This window comes from Coregonus lavaretus (assembly GCF_964263955.1).
Source record: "Coregonus lavaretus genome assembly, chromosome: 1".
Taxonomy (NCBI): Eukaryota; Metazoa; Chordata; class Actinopteri; order Salmoniformes; family Salmonidae; genus Coregonus; species Coregonus lavaretus.
The window spans coordinates 15,666,902-15,692,615 of NC_139988.1; the positions used below are offsets into that span (position 1 = coordinate 15,666,902).

Genomic DNA, 25,714 nt, shown 5'->3' on the forward strand with positions numbered 1-25,714 from the left:
CTACTGACTGATGGGCTTCAGTCAGACACAGGGGAATACATATTGAACAAGGACAGGCTCAGATTGAACAAGGACAGGCTCAGAGTGAACAGGGACAGGATGGGATTGAACAAGGACAGGCTGAGATTGAACAAGGACAGGCTGAGATGGAGCAAAAAAATTAAGATTGCTACAGCAGTGTTTCTGCCCTTAAACAAATGTGTCATGAATTGCTGTTCTGTTCTGAAACTAGTATTAGAGTGTACATGACTTCCTTTCTTTTTCTAAGTACCAACCATCAAGTCAGCATTCCATTAACTTTGTGTGTGTGTGTGTGTGTGTGTGTGTGTGTGTGTGTGTGTGTGTGTGTGTGTGTGTGTGTGTGTGTGTGTGTGTGTGTGTGTGTGTGTGTGTGTGTGTGTGTGTGTGTGTGTGTGTGTGTGTGTGTGTGTGCATGTGTGTATTCAGTTGCAACCATTCAGATTGTTATGATTTTTGTATCTCTATTTTGTTATAGTGGAAAATTCTATTGATCTTTTACCTCAACTGACTGTAACATAATGCTTGGTAATGTCTGTGGTAATAACAGCGTTACTGGTCCACTCTACAGCCTCTCTCAGGTAACAGAGGAAACCCTTTGACTAGAAGTCCTTATTGTAGGAGACAGATCCAGTTTCAGCTTTACTCCACTTCCTGTTTACTCCACTTCCTGTTTACGCTACTCGTTTACTTCCTTGTTGCTTTCATCAGCAGCAGCTGGTTTTAGCATTTAGATCTCCTCCAATACTTATTGCATTCTACCTGATGTAAGGATACGTAACCCCACAGGTAAAATCAGACTAAGATCATCAGCATCTTGTAGTCTAGCTACTGCTCTGACTGTAGGCTGCCGATGTGAGAAAGTTGACCTGAGAGAAACTGATGGTTGTCTGTCTGCATTTTCACCATAGTCTCTTGAAGAGGGAGAGGGTCCGTTCATACAGCATACTGCTGATCACACACAGACCTCTAGCCGAACACTGACCACACCTGTCTGGCCCTGTTATAGCAGGGAGAGGAGAGGTTAAATGTGTGTGTCATGGCTGGGCAGGCAGGCTGGCTCCATGGGGTGTGTGGCCCAGGAGGGATAGCAGACAGACAGGTGGTTCCACAGGGTATAGCCCCTTTTACAGCACTGCATGGGGACAGGGGCTAACCCTTACCCCACACAGACACAGTGACCACAGTAAGCCCCAAACATTAGAGGGCTTTAAACAACACTTCACATAAACATATCTAGAGATGTTCATGCTCCTTTTTATATGTAAATGGCATATCAACATATTTCTAAACAAAACTGTTATCTCTTGGAAGATAACTATATATTCTTGAATTACATAGAAAAAATAGTATCATTTAAAATATAATCAGCGCTATTTAATCACATGATTATTAGTGATTGGTCTCAGTGTGCCAGTTATTAGTGTTATTTTAGAGTCCCATGGCTGAAAATGTAAGGGGCGGGAATTTGACCAACAGGGCGTGGCTTCACACCCAGAAGGAAAGGGGTGTGTCTGTAGGCTGCTGATGGGAGCCAAACGGCTTTGCGTGAGTGCTGGAGAGGAGCAGGGAGTGAGAGGGAACAAGTTGACATTGACACTGTTCAAAATATTTTCTCTAGACTTGAGTTATGAAGTGGATGGTCAAACAAAAAGGACTTTGAAATTGTCCTTTTTGGAAATATGAATACCTTTTTTAAGTGCGCAATGGCACGACTTCACCATGAACTATGTTTTTATGGGTAACTTTACAAAGAAATACTAATCTTGATTTTAAAACTCATTGAACTGAACTGATCTAATTTAAAAGGCATGTTTCCTGCGTGTTACCCTCCAGCTCAGTATAGCGCCTCATGGGATGTAACAAATGGAGAGCTGGGTTCAACTTTGGACACCTGAAGGCGCAGTCCAAACTCTCCGTCTTCTTTGCCATGGTCATCATTTTCACCTACTTATTTTATTGTTTCACTGGGTACTGCGACTCCCTACCTATACCTGTATACGACCAACAGACAACTTTTATCAACAAAATCCTGCGAACGGAAGGACTGGAGTCTTCACCTCACCAACAGCCTGACGCGCACAAGAACAGTTCTCCCGGCACGTTTGTTCGCGAGCTCCCCGGCTTTGACAGTGTTGACACACTCTTGCAGGGCAATGAAAACGAACTGCGACCTGATAACAATATCTCTATAGCCAATAACTTCGGGAGTAAAACGTTTCCTCAGGCAATCATCATCGGAGTAAAGAAAGGAGGCACGCGCGCGCTGCTGGAGTTTCTGCGTATTCACCCGGATGTCAGAGCAGTGGGCGCCGAACCCCACTTCTTCGACAGGTTCTATGATAAAGGACTGGAATGGTACAGGTGAGCCAGTGCTGTTTTGAATTTCACTGAAATGTTTTTCTTGTATGCTTTAATTTACAGGAGCACTGAAAACATCAACGTGAACATGTCCAAAAGATGGAAAGAAATATGATTTTCTATCATAAATAGCCTACTGTTTCGTTTGAATTAGTCAATGCAGATTACCTGCTACCCAGATAAAATCATGGTATTACAATGACTGTGACATAGGGGCTTGGTAAATCAATAATTTTATTCAAATAAAGTAATTCATCCCACTATGACAAAGTATCAAATATTGTGTGAAACTGCCTGTCATCACAGGCACCAAAAGACAACAGACTCAGAAACACATCTGTGGATTTACTATATATCAGGTGTAGGCTATATGGGAAATTCCATGGTAACAGAATTACACAGAAGACTCCAATTTTTCACTTTGAAATGTATGCCAAACAAAAACCATTGATTTAAAAGTTTAACAAACCATACAATTTATACCATATATATATATATATATATATTATTTTTTAAATAATAATTTACTGGAAAAACTGCAGATGCAAAGTTTGGTAACAGAATTACGCTAAAATCTCTCAGTTTTATTCTGTTAGCAAACTTTGTATCTGCACAGTTCTTCCTGTAAATGTGTTTTTGTAAAATGTACAGTGTAAATTGTTAAAAGTAGTCATTTTGCATAGAGTTATATGGTTTGTTAAACTTTAAATCAATAGTTTTTGTTTGGCATTCATTTTAAAGTGAAAAATCAGAGTCTCAGCATAATTCCGTTACCATGGAATTGCCCATATTTTGGTGCCTTGTGTTTGTCATTGATCACCTCTCCTGAGCAGGCTCCTCCTCCTCCTCCTCCTCCTCCTCCTCCTCCTCCTCCTCCTCCTCCTCCTCCTCCACCTCCTCCTCCTCCTCCTCCTCCTCCACCTCCTCCTCCCTTCCTACAGTGCCACCTCATTAATATCTCCCAATGCCAATATGGATCCTCTCTGAGAGCCCCTTGGTGCGACAGGGTATTCAGTTCCCTGCCAAAAAAAATGCTGTTTATTGACGTGATGTGCTGCGGTTCTAAGTGTCTGTCCCTGTGTGTGTCCCTGGGGATCCCTCACTGTCACCCATATCACCTGGTTCGGCAGGGGAGCACATAAAGATGTGACACAGGGCCAAGGAGAGGGAGAAATCAATACAGTCTGTTAATGAATATTGCAGATGTTGGGTATAAATGTTAATAGCAGCAATGGAGGGATGAAAGTCTCTCCCATCACAACTCTCTAAACTCCCCAAGTGTATGCAAAAAAACATTTACCCAGAAAAATGCTTCTAATGAAGTATGGCAGGTAGGCTAGTGGTTAAGAGCGTTGTACCAGTAACCGAAAGGTTGCTGGTTTGAATCCCCTAGGTGAAGAAAACAATTATCTGTTGATGTTCCCTTGAGCAAGGCACTAAACCCTAATTGCTCTGGATAAGAGTGTCTGCTAAATGACTGAAATGTACTGTTGACAGTGTTGCCTGCAGTCTTCTGCAAGTTACCTGAATGTACTGTCTTTCACTGTACTACAATTTCATTTGTGAGGCCAGGCAGGTGAGCCTACGGTATGGCACTACAACAGTTACAGGCCGTTGATGGTGTTGAGAGAGCAGTGACCTTCTAACACCGTCACAGTGCTTTGTTGCAGCTGCATGGCGTCTCTCTTCTGTCTCATAAATGTGTAATGAAATGGTTTTATTCTTTCCTAATCTGCCGACAGGTTTTGTCAGCACTGTGTGGATTGGCCTGCTGTAATGACAGGTCAGGCATTAGCTTGGACAACTCAGGGACATGGAGATTAGAACCCTGTCACGGTTCAACATCACGTTATGGCCAGTCAGTGTAGGGTGAAGTTGCCCAAAGCCAAGGCTCTGATCTAAAGACAGTGTTGGGTCTTTTTCCCTAATGGTTTAGGTTGGGATTGGGGAAGGGGAAACTGAAGCTGATCCTAGATCTGTGCCTAAGGGTGTGATGGATTATTGGTTCTTATCTAAGGAGAAGTGTGTAGTGCTGTGCTGGAGTAATGAGAATGGTGTCAAAGCACCCCAATCAGCCAGTCTCTCATCATCATCTGCTCCCTCCTCTCTTCTCTCACCTCCCTCCTCTCTTCTCTCGCTCCCTCCGCTCTTCTCTCACCTCCCTTCTCTCTTCTCTCACTCCCTCCTCTCTTCTCTCGCTCCCTCCACTCTTCTCTCACCTCTCACCTCCCTTCTCTCTTCTCTCACTCCCTCCTCTCTTCTCTCACCTCCCTCCTCCCTTCTCTCGCTCCCTCCGCTCTTCTCTCACCTCCCTCCTCTCTTCTCTCGCTCCCTCCGCTCACCTCTCACCTCCATCCTCTCTTCTCTCACTCCCTCCGCTTTTCTCTCGCTCCCTCCACTCTTCTCTTACCTCCCTCCTCTCTTCTCTCGCTCCCTCCGCTCTTCTCTCACTCCCTCCGCTCTTCTCTCACATCCCTCCGATCTTGTCTCACCTCCCTCCTCTCTTCTCTCACTCCCTCCTCTCTTCCCTCACTCCCTCCTCTCTTCTCTCACTCCCCCTCTCTTCTCTCACTTCCTACGCTCTTCTCTCACCTCCCTCTTCTCTTCTCTCACTCCCTCCTTCCTCTCTTCTCTCACCTCCCTCCTCTCTTCTCTCACTTCCTCCGCTCTTCTCTCATATCTCTCCTCTCTTCTCTCACTCCCTCCTCTCTTCTCTCACTTCCTACGCTCTTCTCTCACCTCCCTCTTCTCTTCTCTCACTCCCTCCGCCCTTCTCTCACTCCCTCCATCCTCTCTTCTCTCACCTCCCTCCGCTCTTCTCTCACTTCCTCCGCCCTTCTCTCACCTCCCTCCTCTCTTCTCTCACTCCCTCCTTCTCTCACTCCCTCCACTCTTCTCTCACTCCCTCCGCATTTCTCTCACTCCCACCACTCTTCTCTCACTCCCTCCTCTCTTCTACATTTACATTTACATTTTAGTCATTTAGCAGACGCTCTTATCCAGAGCGACTTACATCAGCAATTAGGGTTAAGTGCCTTGCTTAAGGGCGCTTTTCACCTAGTCGGCTCTTCTCTCAACCCCTCTCTTCTCTCTCTCCCTCCGCTCTTCTCTCACCTCCCTCCTCTCTTCTCTCACTCCCTCTTCTCCTCTCTCTCTCCCTCCGCTCTTCTCTCACCTCCCTCCTCTCTTCTCTCGCTCCCTCCGCTCTTCTCTCACCTCCCTCCTCTCTTCTCTCACTCCTTCCTCTCTTCTCTCACTCCCTCCTCTCTTCTCTCACTCCCTCCTCTCTTCTCTCACCTCCCTCCTCTCTTCTCTCACCTCCCTCCGCTCTTCTCTCGCTCCCTCCGCTCTTCTCTCACCTCCCTCCTCTCTTCTCTCGCTCCCTCCGCTCTTCTGTCACCTCCCTCCTCTCTTCTCTCACTCCCTCCTCTCTTCTCTCACTCCCTCCTCTCTTCTCTCACTCCCTCCTCTCTTCTCTCACCTCCCTCCTCTCTTCTCTCACCTCCCTCCTCTCTTGTCTCACCTCCCTCTGCTCTTCTCTCACCTCCCTCCTCTCTTCTCTCACCTCCCTCCTCTCTTCTCTCACTCCCTCCTCTCTTCTCTCACCTCCCTCTGCTTTTCTCTCACCTCCCTCCTCTCTTCTCTCACCTCCCTCCTCTCATCTCTCACTCCCTCCTCTCTTCTCTCCCTCCTCTCTTCTCTCCCTCCTCTCTTCTCTCACCTCCCTCCTCTCTTCTCTCACCTCCCTCCGCTCTTCTCTCACCTCCCTCCTCTCTTCTCTCACCTCCCTCCTCTCTTCTCTCACCTCCCTCCTCTCTTCTCTCACTCCCTCCTCTCTTCTCTCACCTCCCTCCGCTCTTCTCTCCTGTGTGTGAAAGGCATTGTATCATCATTGATGGGGTCTTTGATTTAGATTTATGTAACTACACGGTACTACACTAGTAACTGATATGAAACCGAATCTGACCACTGTCCTTTCAAGGCAATTCAATCATTGTTTTATGTGTGCAACTGAGGAATAACATTCGGGTTACCAAAGCAGTTATAGAGTAACTCTGTGGCATAAGGGCAACTTTATGAAGTGTTGCTATTCACATTGATATCAAGTGAAACCTATCCATTCATATCTGGCCTGGATTCACTCCAGGCACCATTTCAGAAAGCAATTAGACTGGACTGGAAAGAATCACTTAAACATTTTGTACTTTGACAGAGCTCTTAACATCTAAGTTTATTACACTGCTTTGCGTTTGAAATTGAACACTCTGTCTTCAGTTGGTAACCAAATAAAACACATGGCCATGTAAAAAGGAAGCATTTAGCAAATTGTTTTAGATGAAATGCTTATATGTGGAAAAAAACACTTGATGCATTTGGAAATGGTTATGCGGCTTTGTGGGAGAGAACATGTTTAAAGGGTTTAGCGCTTTCTACTCTTTCTGTGTGTGACTGTGTGTGACTGTGTGTGACTGTGTGTGACTGTGTGTGACTGTGTGTGACTGTGTGTGACTGTGTGTGACTGTATGTGACTGTGTGTGTGTTTCCATTGCATGCGTGCATATAACCTAAGCTTTACCCGATGAGATCCAACCCAGTCCAGTGTCTATCTCCCTCTCCCCGTTCTCCTCTGTCATCCACCATCAAACCACACCTTTTCATGACACCATAAATATCCAATAGATAGAAATGTAATTTCCCATATTGATCTGTTAAAATAGGGTTTCCTATTGATTCAGCTCCTGGCACCTTTATCAGAGCACTGCAGGGGAGGTTCATTAACCGCTGAATATTAAATCTTGTTGACAAGGTGTCATTGGCCCTTCAACCACCGACATTTATACCCTACACACATGGTTATACCTAGAATCTATTTATGCTGCGGTGAAATTGTAGTTAAGTCTGTGAAGCGTGTGGTGATTGGGGGGACAGGGTTCTTCAGAAGTATATTTTCTTTCATAATTCATTGGTCACAGTATCCAGACTAGAATGACCGGCTCTTATTTCCTGCAAGTCTTTTTTACCAATCACAAGGGATTCCACTGTGGAATTCCGAGGCATACCTCGAAAGCTTGGAAATGGAGTGATAGAGACAGAGAGAGAGTTCTTTGGCCCAACAAAAAGGTTTTGGGAGGGCCTTTCATGGTTCAAAGTAGGAAGCATGGAAATGATTGTCTCTGAAATAATCAAATGTATAGAATTGGACAGAACAAAGGAGACCTTTATCTTGATCTACTGGTCGGCTAGTCTTTGTGTCATTGTGCAGAATGAGAGCCATGAGAAAAATTCTCTGCTGTGACCATTGACAATCATAAATGCTGCCTCCTAACTTTTCAAAAATAACATTTATCTCAGGCTATGGCGGTGTACGATCAAAGAAAGATCTACAATATATGCATGGCATGCTTTCAAGCAACCAAAGGAATTCCTTCAAGATTGATATCAATATGCAAAATGAAATGGGGAAAATGTAACTGAATAATCGAACATGACTTAAATTGGTTTGGGATGGGTATGGATTTACAATCTTGAGAAAAACTAATCGCCCAACTCAGTCATCAATATTTTGAAGCTCACCATTGGCCGACCTTTCACCTTCAGTATGGCATGCACTATCCAATCAGATGATAGTTAATGAAATAACGTATAAAGTATAAGAGATGTGAAAATGATAACAATATGAGTATTTAGTATTGGAAAGATGGAAAAGTAATTGGACTTCCTTTCCAACCCTATAGTGTGACAGAACAAGGGACTGACTATTACAAATCAATGTCTTCAATAGCCAGATGCCTAACCTAATTAGATCTAAACATGATTAACTAACTGATCATCAATGAATAGACGTGGCAATGTAATAGTTAAAACGGGGTTCCCTATACTATTTACCAGTGCTGCGTTCACACATACTGTAGCTATGAATATTATTGTGGAATTTCTAAGCCCAGTGTGACAAAAAAGGTACGATAGTTATTTTCTAACTAGCAGATGTAGATTACTCTGATGCTCTTCCACTATAATAATGTCAAACTAATCAGATTTTCACAATACCAAGCCTTTTCTACTTCCTGTCCCCTCGTAATAAAGACATTTTAAACAGATTGAGCAGCAGAGCTGTGACAGTATGGATCCAGTAGGATGGATGCCTCTCAGCCTGCAGGTCTCTAACATGACTCCCAGGTTACGCTGACTGATCAGGGTTCATGTTTGGTGGAGTGGAAAAAATGATCCCCCACTCCGTCCTTCCGACTCCTCTCATGTCCCTGTCACACCAAGATGGATGGCACAGCTATAACAACCTCACATAGCACTACACCTCTCTGGAATTACAATACACACCCAGTCAATGCTGATAACCAGAAATGTCTTCTGTTTTCTGCAAGGCTTTGATTATCGAATTGTGGACTAATGAAATTCTAGTTATCAGATATTGTAGTAGCGGTTGTAGCGACTGTAGGATAGAAGTGTGAATGATGACAAGGACAGTTTTGTTTTTGCACCAACACCAAAGTTGCTCTGTTTAGTTACACATGGGATGAATCCCTGCCTACACTTCAAATTGTCTAACCTTATCTTAAACAGGGCCCAGTCTCATTTAAAGTCTGCTTATTTGCCTTAGGTCCCTCAACATGGGAAGAGAGTAGTGTAGGCTACTAGCTAGTTATTGGACTATAATTCAGCCAGGAGCTCTGTTGTGCACCATTTTACCTAGGACGCTTTAGGTTGACCTCTACCCCCATCACCCAGCCTACCATCTTCTGTCTGGAGAGGCTGCTGGATCATTGACTTTAGGTTGACCTCTACCCCCATCACCCAGCCTACCATCTTCTGTCTAGATAGGCTGCTGGATCATTGACTTTAGGTTGACCTCTACCCCCATCACCCAGCCTACCATCTTCTGTCTAGATAGGCTGCTGGATCATTGACTTTAGGTTGACCTCTACCCCCATCACCCAGCCTACCATCTTCTGTCTGGAGAGGCTGCTGGATCATTGACTTTAGGTTGACCTCTACCCCCATCACCCAGCCTACCATCTTCTGTCTGGAGAGGCTGCTGGATCATTGACTTTAGGTTGACCTCTACCCCCATCACCCAGCCTACCATCTTCTGTCTGGAGAGGCTGCTGGATCATTGACTTTAGGTTGACCTCTACCCCCATCACCCAGCCTACCATCTTCTGTCTACCCCCATCACCCAGCCTACCATCTTCTGTCTGGAGAGGCTGCTGGATCATTGACTTTAGGTTGACCTCTACCCCCATCACCCAGCCTACCATCTTCTGTCTACCCCCATCACCCAGCCTACCATCTTCTGTCTGGAGAGGCTGCTGGATCATTGACTTTAGGTTGACCTCTACCCCCATCACCCAGCCTACCATCTTCTGTCTGGAGAGGCTGCTGGATCATTGACTTTAGGTTGACCTCTACCCCCATCACCCAGCCTACCATCTTCTGTCTGGAGAGGCTGCTGGATCATTGACTTTAGGTTGACCTCTACCCCCATCACCCAGCCTACCATCTTCTGTCTGGAGAGGCTGCTGGATCATTGACTTTAGGTTGACCTCTACCCCCATCACCCAGCCTACCATCTTCTGTCTGGAGAGGCTGCTGGATCATTGACTTTAGGTTGACCTCTACCCCCATCACCCAGCCTACCATCTTCTGTCTGGAGAGGCTGCTGGATCATTGACTTTAGGTTGACCTCTACCCCCATCACCCAGCCTACCATCTTCTGTCTGGAGAGGCTGCTGGATCATTGACTTTAGGTTGACCTCTACCCCCATCACCCAGCCTACCATCTTCTGTCTGGAGAGGCTGCTGGATCATTGACTTTAGGTTGACCTCTACCCCCATCACCCAGCCTACCATCTTCTGTCTAGATAGGCTGCTGGATCATTGACAGCTTAGTGTGTGTTTGCTGTCTCAGCCGTGGCTGGCTGGCTGGCTGACTGGGTGAGAGAGGGTAAGGTGAGAGAGGGTAATCGTCCTTCGTAGCTCAGTTGGTAGAGCATGGTGGTTGTAACACCACAGTAGTGGGTTTGATTCCCGGGACCACTCTTATGTAAAATGTATGCAGGCATCACTATAAGTCCTTTTGGATAAAAGCGTCTTCTAAATGGCATATATTATTATTCAGTGCCTTGCAAAAGTATTCATCCCTCTTGACATACACAAAATAGTCCAAATATAAATTGTTTCTAAAGTCCCCCTGTGTGCAATCTAAGTGTCACATGATCTGTCACATGATCTCGGTATAATACACCTGTTCTGAAAGGACTTTGAACATCCCACGGAGCACCATTAAATCCATTATTAAAAATTGAAAGAATATGGCACCACAGCAAACCTGCCAAGAGAGGTCCGCCCACCAAAACTCACGGACCAGGCAAGGAGGGCATTAATCAGAGAGGCAAGAAAGAGACCAAAGATAACCCTGAAGGAGATGCAAAGCTCCACAGCGGAGATTGGAGTATGTGTCCATAGGACCACTTTAAGCCGTACACTCCACAGAGCTGGGCTTTACAGAAGAGTGGCCAGAAAAAAACCATTGCTTAAAGAAAAAAATAAGCAAACACGTTTGGTGTTCGCCAAAAGGCATGTGGGAGACTCCCCAAACATATGGAAGAAGGTACTCTGGTCAGATGAGACTAAAATTGAGCTTTTTGGCCATCAAGGAAAACACTATGTCTGGCGAAAACCCAACACCTTTCATCAACCCGAGAACACCAATGGTGGTGGCGGCATCATGCTGTGGGGATGTTTTTCATCGGCAGGGACTGGGAAACTGGTCAGAATTGAAGGAATGATGGATCGCGCTAAATACAGGGAAATTCTTGAGGGAAACCTGTTTCAGTCTTCCAGAGATTTGAGACTGGGACGGAGGTTCACCTTTCAGCAGGACAATGACCCTAAGCATACTGCTAAAGCAACACTTGAGTGGTTTAAGGGGAAACATTTAAATGTCTTGGATTGGCCTAGTCAAAGCCCAGACCTCAATCCAATTGAGAATCTGTGGTATGACTTAAAGATTGCTGTACACCAGCGGAACCCATTCAACTTGAAGGAGCTGGAGCAGTTTTGCCTTGAAGAATGAGCTAAAATCCCAGTGGCTAGATTTGCCAAGCTCATAGAGACATACCCCAAGAGACTTGCAGCTGTAATTGCTGCAAAAGGTGGCTCTACAAAGTATTGACTTTGGGGGGGTGAATAGTTATGCTCAAGTTTTCTTTTTTTTTGGTCTTATTTCTTGTTTGTTTCACCCCAAAAAATATTTTGAATCTTCAAAGTGGTAGGCATGTTGTGCAAATCAAATGATACAAACCCCCAAAACATCCATTTTAATTCCAGGTTGTAAGGCAACAAAATAGGAAAAATGCCAAGGGGGGTGAATACTTTCACAAGCCACTGTATATATAAGGAGGGTGGAAGGTTGAGTTAAAAAAAAAACCTGCTTAGAAAAGATGCTATGGGTTGTCTTTAATAGCGTAACAGGAATTGGTTACTGGTTCAGTGGTTATGTTTAATTGTGAGGAAATGTGACTGATTAAAAGGAGAACTCTGCCTGAAGGAGAACTCTGGAAGAAATTGTCTGCGGAATGTGAACATTATCTAGGAAGTTCACAAAGAGAAATCTGAAGAAAAAAAGACCTGCTCTCTCACAAATGCTGTAATGTCTCTCTCTCTCTCTTCATTGTACTGTGTATTTTAGAGACACTCTCTCTCTCTCACACACACACACACACACACACACACACACACACACACACACACACACACACACATACACACACACACACATACATACACACACACACACACACCACTTACTGGGTGTGGATCGGTCCCTTAATGACAAACACTGGAGCAGCTCCACCGCTCCCAGCAGCTGCAGTCCCTGTGTTCTGCCAGCAATAATCCCCATTCCTCAGTTAAAGCAAGTCAAGGATGGGCTGACAACCACAAGGAGTGGGACATTTAACAGTTTAGGAAGTGGTTTTTCACTGCAGTCCAGTATTGAGTCTTCTCATTGGTCTAGAGTTGGGTAGATGCCAGATGGCCAATGGTTGGAGCCCATATTGAGTCTATTAGAGAGTTCTGAGGTGTACTTGTCATTTTTATTCATTTGGAAAAGCTAGCTAATTAATGGAAAAATGTGGGCGTTTTAGCACGGTAAAGACCCTGGGGAAAGAATACCATAGCATTATGTTTAGTATGACGATAATGTTTAACTTTGGTTCAAAAGGGAGGAAGCTGCTTTTATAAAGATCTCAAAAAGACAACCCTGCTTACAGCATCATAATAAGCCCTTGTAAAATATTAAATGCACAGTACTGTATGAAGGGTGGAGTGCATTTCTTAAACTGGGTTTTCTGCTTTTTCATAAAGGTAGTTGTTAGTAAAGAATAACTACAGTGCAGTGCATGATTTCATACTGAAAATAAGCAATTTAACCTAATGATGTTACTAGAGCCCCCAGACTCAACTGGCTGACCGCGGTCTGGATCCGGACACACAACGGGGTAAAATATCTTTGGGGGGTGTTGGGTTTCGACCCCTGGTATCATATAAACACACATAAGACATGGACAATTTTGTAGAATTGCAGGAAATCGGGCTTTAAAGCAGTAAAACAATTCTCTGCCCCATGCAAAATGTGTAAAATTGCAGGAAATTAGCTTTAAAACTGCAAAATGTTCTCTCTGCCAACAAGATGGGTGTGAACAGTTTGGGGTCGCATGGGTTGCGAGGTTGGGGTTTGTTATTATGCTGAAAAATAACAATATCCACCCAGACCTTTGCCACCTAAGAAATGTGCATGACCGGACCTTCTCAAAAAAGTGCATGAGTACCTGTGTCCTAGAGGCTAATTTTACTGTGTTATCAATTACATCACTGGGGTCAGGCTGAGGGAGGAAGGAGGAAGGATGTGACCCTCCAGTAATCTGTCCATATCTCTCTTCCTCCTCCTCTTGTCTGTTCATCTGTTCATCTCAGGGTGTGTGCCCAAGGCCCCCGGTCACCCACTGATAAAGCCACACAGCCAACAGTTAACCCACTGTGGGCCAGGCAGGAACACAGTGGAACACACAGGCTGATTTTCCCATTCGATAAGACAGAGGGGGGCAGACAGAGGGGGGCAGACAGAGGGGGGCAGACAGAGGGGGGCAGACAGAGGGGGTCAGACACATCAATATACACTAACAGTCAAAAGTTTGGACACACCTACTCATTCCAGGGTTTTTCTTTATTTTTACTATTTTTTACATTGCAGAATAATAGTGAAGACATCAAAACTATGAAATAACATATATTGAATCTTGTCGTAGACAAAAAAGTGTTAAACAAATCAAATTATATTTTATATTTGAGTTTCTTCAAAGTAGCCACCCTTTGCCTTGATGACAGCTTTGCACACTCTTGGCATTCTATCAACCAGCTTCATGAGGTAGTCACCTGGAATGCATTTCAATTAACAGGTGTGCCTTCTTAAAAGTTCATTTGTGGAATTTCTTTCCTTCTTAATGCATTTGAGCCAATCAGTTGTGTTCTGACAAGATGAGGGGGTATACAGAAGATAGCCCTATTTGGTAAAATACCAAGTACATATTATGGCAAGAACAGCTAAAATAAGCAAAGAGAAACGACAGTCCATCATTACTTTAAGACATGAAGGTCAGTCAATACGAAAAATGTCAAGTCTCTTCAAGTGCAGTCGCAAAAACCATCAAGCGCTATGATGAAACTGGCTCTCTTGAGGACTGCCACAGGAATGGAAGACCCAGAGTTACCTCTGCTGCAGAGGATAAGTTCATTCGAGTTACCAGCCTCAGAAATTGCAGCCCAAATAAATGCTTCACAGAGTTCAAGTAACAGACACATCTCAACATCAACTGTTCAGAGGGGACTGTGTGAACCAGGCCTTCATGGTCGAATTGCTGCAAAGAAACCACTACTAAAGGACACCAATAATAAGAAGAGACTTGCTTGGGCCAAGAAACACGAGCAATGGACATTAGACAGGTGGAAATGTGTCCTTTGGTATGGACTCCAAATGTGAGATTTTTGGTTCTAACCGTTGTGTCTTTGTGAGATGCGGTGTGGGTGAACAGATGATCTCCACATGTGTAGTTCCCACCGTAAAGCTTGGAGGAGGAGGTGTTATGGTGTGGGGATGCTTTGCTGGTGACAGTGTCTGTGATTTATTTAGAATTCAAGGCACACTTAACAAGCATGGCTACCACAGCATTCTGCAGCGATACGCCATCCCATCTGTTTTGGGCTTAGTGGGACTATCATTTGTTTTTTAAAAGGACAATAACCCAACACACCTCCAGGCTGTGTAAGGGCTATTTTAACAAGAAGGAGAGTGATGGAGTGCTGCATCAGATGACCTGGCCTCCACAATCCCCCGACCTCAACCCAATTGAGATGGTTTGGGATGAGTCGGACGGCAGAGTGAAGGAAAAGCAGCCAACAAGTGCTAAGCATATGTGGGAACTCCTTAAACCAGGTGAAGCTGGTTGAGAGAATGCCAAGAGTGTGCAAAGCTGTCATCAAGGCAAAGGGTGGCTATTTTAAGAATCTCAAATATAAAATATATTTAGATTTGTTTAACAATTTTTTGGTTACTACATGATTTCATATGTGTTATTTCATAGTTTTGATTTCTTCACTATTATTTTACAATGTAGAAAATAGTAAAAATAAAGAAAACCCCCTGAGCAGGTGTGTCCAAACTTTTGACTAGTACTGTATATGTATACAGAATACTCTCCCATCTCTTGCTCTCTCATATATATATATATACATACAGTATACTTTCCCATCTCTTGCTCTCTCATAGATAATATATATATGTACAGTGGGGAGAACAAGTATTTGATACACTGCTGATTTTGCAGGTTTTCCTACTTACAAAGCATGTAGAGGTCTGTAATTTTTATCATAGGTACACTTCAACTGTGAGCGACGGAATCTAAAGCAAAAATCCAGAAAATCACATTGTATGATTTTTAAGTAATTAATTTGCATTTTATTGCATGACATAAGTATTTGATACATCAGAAAAGCAGATCTTAATATTTGGTACAGAAACCTTTGTTTGCAATTACAGAGATCATACGTTTCCTGTAGGTCTTGACCAGGTTTACACACACTGCAGCAGGGATTTTGGCCCACTCCTCCATACAGACCTTCTTCAGATCCTTCAGGTTTCGGGGCTGTCGCTGGGCAATACGGACTTTCAGCTCCCTCCAAAGATTTTCTATTGGGTTCAGATCTGGAGACTGGCTAGGCCACTCCAGGACCTTGAGATGCTTCTTACGGAGCCACTCCTTAGTTGCCCTGGCTGTGTGTTTCGGGTCGTTGTCATGCTGGAAGACCCAGCCACGACCCATCTTCAATGCTCTTACTGAGGGAAGGAGGTTGTTGGCCAAGATCTCGCAATACATGGCCCCATCCATCCTCCCCTCAATACGGTGCAGTCGTCCTGTCCCCTTTGCAGAAAAGCATCCCCAAAGAATGATGTTTCCACCTCCATGCTTCACGGTTGGGATGGTGTTCTTGGGGTTGTACTCATCCTTCTTCTTCCTCCAAACACGGCGAGTGGAGTTTAGACCAAAAAGCTATATTTTTGTCTCATCAGACCACATGACCTTCTCCCATTCCTCCTCTGGATCATCCAGATGGTCATTGGCAAACTTCAAACGGGCCTGGACATGCGCTGGCTTGAGCAGGGGGACCTTGGGTGCGCTGCAGGATTTTAATCCATGACGGCGTAGTGTGTTACTAATGTTTTTTTTTGAGACTGTGGTCCCAGCTCTCTTCAGGTCATTGACCAGGTCCTGCCATGTAGTTCTGGGCTGATCCCTCACCTTCCTCATGATCATTGATGCCCCACGAGGTGAGATCTTGCATGGAGCCCCAGACCAAGGGTGATTGACCGTCATCTTGAACTTCTTCCATTTTCTAATAATTGTGCCAACAGTTGTTGCCTTCTCACCAAGCTGCTTGCCTATTGTCCTGTAGCCCATCCCAGCCTTGTGCAGGTCTACAATTTTATCCCTGATGTCCTTACACAGCTCTCTGGTCTTGGCCATTGTGGAGAGGTTGGAGTCTGTTTGATTGAGTGTGTGGACAGGTGTCTTTTATACAGGTAACGAGTTCAAACAGGTGCAGTTAATACAGGTAATGAGTGGAGAACAGGAGGGCTTCTTAAAGAAAAACTAACAGGTCTGTGAGAGCCGGAATTCTTACTGGTTGGTAGGTGATCAAATACTTATGTCATGCAATAAAATGCAAATTAATTACTTAAAAATCATACAATGTGATTTTCTGGATTTTTGTTTTAGATTCCTTCTCTCACAGTTGAAGTGTACCTATGATAAAAATTACAGACCTCTACATGCTTTGTAAGTAGGAAAACCTGCAAAATCGGCAGTGTATCAAATACTTGTTCTCCCCACTGTATATACAGTGGCTTGCAATAGTATTCACCCACCTTGGCATTTGTCCTATTTTGTTGCCTTACAACCTGGAATTAAAATGGATGTTTTGGGGGGTTTCTATCATTTGATTTACACAACATGCCTATATTGTGAAACAAAGAAGAAATAAGACAAAAAAACACAAAACTTGAGCGTGCATAACTATTCGCCCCCCTCCAAAGTCAATACTTTATAGAGCCACCTTTTGCAGCAATTACAGCTGCAAGTCTCTTGGGGTATGTCTCTATAAGCTTGGCACATCTAGCCACTGGGATATTTGCCCATTCTTCAAGGCAAAACTGCTCCAGCTCCTTCAAGTTGGATGGGTTCCGCTGATGTACAGCAATCTTTAAGTCATACCACAGATTCTCAATTGGATTGAGGTCTGGGCTTTGACTAGGCCATTCCAAGACATTTAAATGTTTCCCCTTAAACCACTTGAGTGTTACTTTAGCAGTTTGCTTAGGGTCATTGTCCTGCTGGAAGGTGAACCTCCGTCCCAGTCTCAAATCTCTGGAAGACTGAAACAGGTTTCCCTCAAGAATTTCCCTGTATTTAGCGCCATCCATCATTCCTTCAATTCTGACCAGTTTCCCAGTCCCTGCCGAGTACAAACATGCCCACAGCATAATGCTGCCACCACCATGCTTCACTGTGGGGATGGTGTTCTCGGGGTGATGAGAGGTGTTGGGTTTGCGCCAGACATTTTCCTTGATGGCCAAAAAGCTCATTTTTAGTCTCATCTGACCAGAGTACCTTCTTCCATATGTTTGGGGAGTCTCCCACATGCCTTTTGGCGAACACCAAATGTGTTTGCTTATTTTTTTCTTTAAGCAATGGCTTTTTTCTGGCCACTCTTCCGTAAAGCCCAGCTCCGCTGTGGAGCTTTGCAGCTCCTCCAGGGTTATCTTTGGTCTCTTTGTTGCCTCTCTGATTAATGCCCTCCTTGCCTGGTCCGTGAGTTTTGGTGGGCGGCCCTCTCTTGGCAGGTTTGTTGTGGTGCCATATTCTTTCAATTTTTTAATAAAATATTTTTTTAGAACCCAACCCTGATCTGTACTTCTCCACAACTTTGTCCCTGACCTGTTTGGAGAGCTCCTTGGTCTTCATGGTGCCGCTTGCTTGGTGGTGCCCCTTACTTAATGGTGTTGCAGACTCTGGGGCCTTTCAAAACAGGTGTATATATACTGAGATCATGTGACAGATCATGTGACACTTAGATTGCACACAGGGGGACTTTATTTAACTAATTATGTGACTTCTGAAGGTAATTGGTTGCACCAGATCTTATTTAGGGGCTTCATAGCAAAGGGGGTGAATACATATGCACGCACCACTTTTCCGTTATTTATTTTTTAGAATTTTCTGAAACAAGTAATTTTTTTCATTTCACTTCACCAATTTGGACTATTTTGTGTATGTCCATTACATGAAATCCAAATAAAAATCCATTGAAATTACAGGTTGTAATGCAACAAAATAGGAAAAACGCCAAGGGGAATGAATACTTTTGCTAGGCACTGTATGTATACATACAGTATATATTTTTTACATTTTAGTCATTTAGCAGACGCTCTTATCCAGAGCGACTTACAGTTAGTGAGTGCATACATTTTTCATACTGTATACTCTCCCATCTCTTGCGCTCTCATATATGTATATATATATATATATATATATATATATATATATATATATATATATATATACATACAGTATACTCTCCCATCTCTTGCTCTCTTAGAAAAAAGTATTAACTATCCAACTCTCTCTCTCTCTCTCTCGCTATCTCTTTTTAATTCTGGAGTTGGAATGTCAGGCTTTATCCTGCAGTAGATAATCTACACTCTTAGAAAAATGGGTTCCAAAAGGGTTCTTCGGCTGTCCCCATATGATAACCCTTTTTGCTTTCAGGTAGAACCATTTTGAGTTCCATGTTGATCCCTCTGTGGAAACGGTTCTATATGGAACTCAAAATGGTTTTACCTGGAACCAAAAGGGTTCTACCTGGAACCAATAAGTGTTCTTCCAAGGGCAGAAGAACCCTTTGAGTTTTTTTCTAAGAGTGTAAACGCACACACCCTCTGTTATTATCTCTCCAGAGGAAGCTGTGAGACCACTTCTCAATTACTCTTCTCAAAGTTGCCTGCTGTAGTAATCGCTGTATTAGTTGCCATGTTCACCTTTCCCCCTGGTAGACACATTCTTTAGGTCATTCCTACTGACCTACCTCACTGACCTAAACCTCCTCAACAAATAGAACTCTCCGTCTCACCATTTCCTGCTGTGGTAGATCAGTGTGTTTAGTCAGACAGCCTTGGTGTGTTCTGAATCAGGCTCTACTATGTAATGCTGCTCTACCACACTCACACACACACACACACACACACACACACACACACACACACTCACACTGTATTTTAATTGGGCTCTTTGTTGTTTCCTGCTGACTTTGACTTAACTCCTTTCTTTCTCCTCAGTAATGACAAGCAGAGTAGCAGAGTAGTGAGTCTATGGCATGGGACAGAGGGTTAATGGCATGATGTCACAGTGTGTTTAACACTGCAGATGACACTGAACTTGTAGTGGCAGAAATGCAGTCTCCCAGTGACGGGAATTTAGTACAGAATGTTTCTCAACATTCCTGGACACTGTGTATACTCATAATTTACAATCTCCTATGGAAGTATCCCTGAGAGAGAGAGAGCGAGTGAGAGAGAGAGAGCGAGAGAGAGAGAGGCTGAGCTTAAGACATCTTGCATTACAAGCATGCCCATGGCCCCGGTGGTCTCATCCACTGAATCAAAAGTGTCTGCCTCTAACCTTCAGGGCGGAAAGGCCCATATCCTCTCTCAGAGGGGTCTGGCGAGGGTCCCAGAGTAAAGTTACACAGATCACAACATACAGGGTCTGAGCCCTGGGACCAGCAGGCGAAAAACTTCCTACCCAGGGACCAGCAGGAAAAAACGCTTCCTATCCAGGGACCAGCAGGGAAAAACACTTCCTACCCAGGGACCAGCAGGAAAACACTTCCTAACCAGGGACCAGCGGGAAAACACTTCCTACACAGGAACCAGCAGGGAGAACACCTCCTACCCAGGGACCAGCAAGTGAAACACTTCCTACCCAGCGACCAGCAGGAAAAACACTTCCTACCTAGGGACCAGCAGGAAAACACTTCCTACCCAGGGACCAGCAGGAAAAACACTTCCTACCCAGGAACCAGCAGGGAAAACACTCCCTACCCAGGGACCAGCAGGAAAAAAACGTCCTACCCAGGGACCAGCAGGAAAAACACTTCCTACCCAGGAACCAGCAGGGAAAACACTCCCTACCCAGGGACCAGCAGGAAAAAAACTTCCTACCCAGGGACCAGCAGGAAAAACACTTCCTACCCAGGGACCAGCAGGAAAAACAATTCCTACCCAGGGACCAGCAGGAAAACACTTCCTACCCAGGGACCAGCAGGAAAAACACTTACTACCCAGGGACACACACACACACACACACACACACACAGAGGATCATTGCTACCAGATGTGGGAGCATCCTGTGCCGCTGGTAGCAGTGTAGAGTGTTTGCTGCTCCTGCATCAGGGAGCGAGGGTGTGTGTGCGTTCATGCGTGTATGCGTGCGCGTGTCTGTGTGTTGGGTGGGTGTGTCTGTGTGTGTTCCTCTGAGAGTGAGGCCACCTCCTGTGTTTACACACATGGGCTCCTACTGTATGACACAGTGGGGAGAGGACAGATAACGCTGGGATGACAAATAAAGCGTTAAAAGACTGGAGCACTCAGTCTTTATGTGGGATTCCATCTAGTTATGGTGTATTGGAGAGCCTTTATGTAGAATCAACCCTCCAATGGACCAGTGATAATGGCCACTGCGTTTACTGTACCTGAGGGGGCCAGCTTTATAGGGTGCAACACTGACAAACACACACACACACACGTTAATGCCCAGATGCTGTGTTTTACGAGTGAGCTCCACTCATGAAAAAGTACTACTGAATTACTATTGGTTTTACTACTTGATTGCTATTGAGATATGTAGTAAACCAGTAATGATTTATGTAGTAATTTAAGTAACCAACAACGGCCTCCAGTCTTCTTATGTCGAGGGCCTCCTTGAAAACAGGTCAAAAGAGGTAAGTAGAATGGGTAAGTATACCAATATGAACATACTCTACATTTGCATACAAACCAGTGGCGGTCGGTGCCGTTTAAGATGAGGGAGGATGCTATCTTTTTTATGAGCATTTACCTTATTTCTATTACAGCATATTGGATGACTGTCATTCATATTCCATTCACCCAGCTCAATGTAACATTGATAGGTTTAGGCTACTACATGATCCTCAAATGTTCCCTATACCCATCATGAGGTTACTACAACCTAGCCTATGAATGAAAGTTTACAACGTAGGTGCACAGGTCAAGAGTGACAGACATTGACACGATAAATACCGCCTTGCACACTCTTGCCTACATCTAGCTGATCTAGGATGTAATCATTAGTCCAACAGTTGCAAACGAGAATTTATATTGGACAAATTCAGGTATGTTTATCCCTGTTTGGTTTGGTTTGCTTCCGTTTAACACACGTTTTTCAACAGAATCGGCGGAATGAATACAGCGGATTGAATACAGCGCTACCGCTAGGCTAAGGTGTGATCAAAACAAACAGCAGGTCGCTTAGCTAGCCTCTGCTAACCTGGCTGCCGTTGGAAACCATACAGAGAGCAACAGCATCTGATAAAGAACAAACACAACAGTTGAAGTGGTATACACTCTAGTACATAGTCTCGCTTTAATCTTGCAAGATAAGGCTGACCAGGTTAATGTGGTTTTTATCTCTCTCTCTCTCTCTCGCTCTTTCTCTCTCTCGCTCTCTCTCTCTCTCTCTCTCTCTCTCTCTCTCTCTCTCTCTCTCGCTCTTTCTCTCTCTCTCTCTCTCTCTCTCTCTCTCTCTCTCGCTCTTTCTCTCTCTCTCTCTCTCTCTCTCTCTCTCTCTCTCTCTCGCTCTTTCTTTCTTTCTCTCTCTCTCTCTCTCTCTCTCTCTCTCTCTCTCTCTCTCTCTCTCTCTCTCTCTCTCTCCCTCCCTCCTTCCCTCTCTCTCTCTCTCTCTCTCTCTCTCCCTCCCTCCCTCCTTCCCTCTCTCTCTAGTGTGTGGCCTCCGTCTTGTGTTTGTGTTGTAGCCAGAGAGTCCTACAGAGTTCCGTGATTACAGGCCAGTGTTCCAGAATGTAAACATGATGTCAATGGAAGCTGGGACGGGTCCAGCATGGATCCCATTAGCCTGATTGGCCTGAATTAAACATTCACTTACTGCTGAGTACACACTACACAAACAGACTGGCACCTCTGTACGGCAGGCCGAAAAAGAGCAAAAGCATCAAATAAAATAAATATAATTATTTAGTTGTAATGGGTTGTAGTAGTAGTTGTAAAGAAAATGGTCACTTCCTTTATACCCTTTATATAAAGTACAGAAATGTGGCACAATGCTGTCCTATGTAACTGATTGGCCACTGTGGGAGTCGTTCAGAACAAAGAGGAAGACAGGAGAGAGAGGCCCGTGGAGATGAATGTGTAGAGATATGTCTCTCTAAAGCTGGATCCCAGTGGAGATGTTGCTCTTGGATGTTTTCTGTGTCACTCGTTGACCTCTTATGTTGTAATATTAATATCAACATGCAACAGGCCTAGTTGGGGTGAGCCAAATAAATGTTTTCTACATCTTTTTTTTCTTTTTTTTTATGGAACCAGGAGATCACATTGAGATGAAAACCTAATAGATTCATAATCATCTTTTTGCATGGTGTATTACTGTAGTATGAGTGTTCTCTATATGCCTGATCCTAGCATCCACTCAAATTCAGGCTGTAGTAGGAAAAGAATAGGTGGTCTGTTGTAAAAACATATGTCATGTTTTCAGTATTAGCCTCGTGGCACATTCATGGTGGGGGACATCAGATTTGGATCAGAGAGGAGTATGTTCCCCACACAGCTCAGGCCAGAGACCAACCACGTCGACGACAGCCTTCAGGATGTGTCTCAAATGGCACCCTATTCCCTATATAGTGCATTAATTTTGAACATAGCCCAAATGCACTATATAGCAAATAGGTTGCCATTTGAGACCCACCCTCGGTCTCTACCACATGGCTACGCTACGGGGGGAACCATCTGTGGAAATTAAATGAGGGATTTTCTGAAGACTTGGAACATTCCTCCATGCTTGGATTTCTAAAACATAAACGCGCCATGAGATTTGAATCCCCTCATTTTAAATGAAATGAAGGGGATCCTTTTTTGAGGGAAGTTGGAAGGATTCCTGTTTTGTACTTCTGGTATTCCACTTTAGATAGTGTTCCAGCATATGGTTCCAGCTGTGAAAGGACACATTTTTGGAGACTAATAGCTGTCCTTCATCTCATCATCAGAGCCTTTACTGCTATCCTGGGTGCCAGTCTATTTCTCCTTTGTTGGCTAAAGCAGAATCAGACTGGTACTGTTCTGCTGGGGAGTTTCTTGCAGCTTCAGTGGTATACACTACACAGTACATGGCGTAGTATATTTGTCCAGGCAGCCTGGGGGAGAGCCCACTCAGACCAGCTCTCAGCCCAGCCTCAGAGAGGCTCCGACAGGCTTGTGAAGGAGGAGGAAGTTCTGAGGAAATTACTTTTTACTGGTCATTATGGCCTTGTGGTTTGCCTTAAGCACCCACTCATTGACTTCCTCTTCATTTTACATGCATTTCTGTGAGGCCAGCGCCTAATGTAGATGTTTATATTGATGTAATCACAGACCTAACCAACTACTTACAAAGCTAAATCAGAAGCTCTCAATGCTGGGGAGCATCAAAGAGACGGTCGGAACACAAGGAATATTCATATTTTGTCATATTTTGAAATATAGATTTGGAAGCAGATCTGGTCATGTTTATGACACACAAGCCAGGTTCCAAAGGTCTTAAAGTATGTTGCATCACATGCAGGAGGATAGGATTGAGGCTGGGTACATTAAAAACTAAATTTCTGTTTCCTGCTTGGGTCACAAGAAATTCACAGAAGCTTTTGGTGAGTCCGTTTGCCAAATGTTTGGGAACCACTAATCAAATCTTTCCTCTCCTCTCCTCTCAGAAACCTGATGCCTCGGACGTTGGAAAGCCAGATCACCATGGAGAAGACACCTAGCTATTTCGTCACGAAGGAGGCTCCTCGCCGTCTCTTCGCCTTGAGTCGTCACACCAAGCTGATCGTGGTGGTCCGAGACCCTGTGACCCGGGCTGTGTCCGACTACACCCAGACCCTGTCGAAACAACCCGGCCTTCCGTCTTTCCAGAGCCTGACCTTCCGGAACTCCACCACGGGCCTCATCGACACATCCTGGAGCGCTGTGCGCATCGGGATCTACGCCAAGCACCTGGAGAACTGGCTGCGCTACTTCCCCCTCTCAAAGTTCCTCTTCGTCAGCGGGGAGCGGCTGGTGACGGACCCGGCCGGTGAGATGGGCAGGGTGCAGGACTTCCTGGGGCTGAAGAGGGTGGTCACGGACAAACACTTCTACTTCAATCAGACCAAAGGTTTCCCCTGCCTGAAGAAGCCTGAGGGGAGCACCAGGCCACGCTGTCTTGGGAAGTCTAAGGGAAGGCCTCATCCACAGATCTCTCCAGAGGTGCTGCTCAGGCTCAGGGAGTTCTATAGGCCATTCAATATGAAGTTTTACCAAATGACAGGCCATGACTTTGGCTGGGACTGATGGAAATGGGATGGGATAGAGCATAGACATGGGTCTCCAGAGGATCGACAGGCCTTGTACTGGCCACTCAACCTGATGTTTTACCAGATGACAGGTCTTCGTGACTTCGGCTGGGACTGGCTAGAGCTGCGCTACCAATGTAACCAAGCCATGGGAGAGACTGATAGTATCTTTTGGTTTTTAAAGAGAGGGTTTAAAACTCCTTGAATAACAGATGTGATTTTTCTTGTATGATTGTTGTCTCACTACAATGTAATAACGTTTATATTCTGACAAAACTGCTCCACGAGCCTGACAATTCTTTTTATCTGAGAAATTCATCCCAAATATGCTAATACTATTTAAATAAGCTAGACTACAATAAGCCAAGTGCATTTCTTAAATTATTTTAGTTCACAAATTATTTACTGTTGTCCCATTTTCCGGGTTTTAAAATGCAACCCCAACGATGTTTAGGTGACATTTTTTTTAACAGAAGACTATTGCTGGGATAAGTGCTGGGCTATGCTCTTTTTTGGGGGTAAAAATATATATTATTGGTTTACTCTATGTGCTGTAAAATTGCTATTATTTATGTTGCAAGTGTTATGCTATTGAGAATTGTGATACATCTTATATGTGTATCTGTGGTTTTCTGCATTCTGTTTTTGTTTCAAATCGAACTAATAAACTGTACCTCTCTTTGACTGCACATTTCTGGAAAGCATCATTTATAAAATGACAATGTTTTATCTACTATTCTGTATTTCAAAATGCTGATATTCTACTAAAGCTTTTATTAAAAAACAACTGTCTTGTTTTCATCAACTAAGTCAACATTTCAGTATGAAATACATTTTTATGAAATATCCACACCATATGATCTACATAAGATACAGCTTAACCAAATGGTTAAACACTGTTCAGTCACGTCAGACCACAGTCTTCCAGCGGACGTGTAGAGAGAGGGGAGGCAGAGAGGGTGGTGTGAGGTGGTAGGGGTCATATAGCCCTGTAGACTCCAGGGCTAAATGTGAAGTTAACACAGAGAGGAAGCTTTCTGATGAGTAAGCAATCAATTGGCCGGGGTGGAGACCTTTGGGATGGCAATTT

At 44.3% G+C, this 25,714-nt stretch overlaps 1 protein-coding gene across 1 annotated transcript; it reads left to right on the forward strand.

The window, feature by feature from the left end:
• The first annotated feature begins 1,572 nt into the window (after positions 1-1,572).
• LOC311128687 (heparan sulfate glucosamine 3-O-sulfotransferase 6-like) lies at positions 1,573-25,312 on the forward strand. Its single transcript, XM_084160920.1, has 2 exons — positions 1,573-2,382; positions 24,004-25,312. The coding sequence occupies exons 1-2, from the start codon at positions 1,871-1,873 to the stop codon at positions 24,620-24,622; spliced, it is 1,131 nt and encodes a 376-aa protein (XP_084017046.1). The 5' UTR covers positions 1,573-1,870; the 3' UTR covers positions 24,623-25,312.
• Positions 25,313-25,714: the final 402 nt, after the last annotated feature.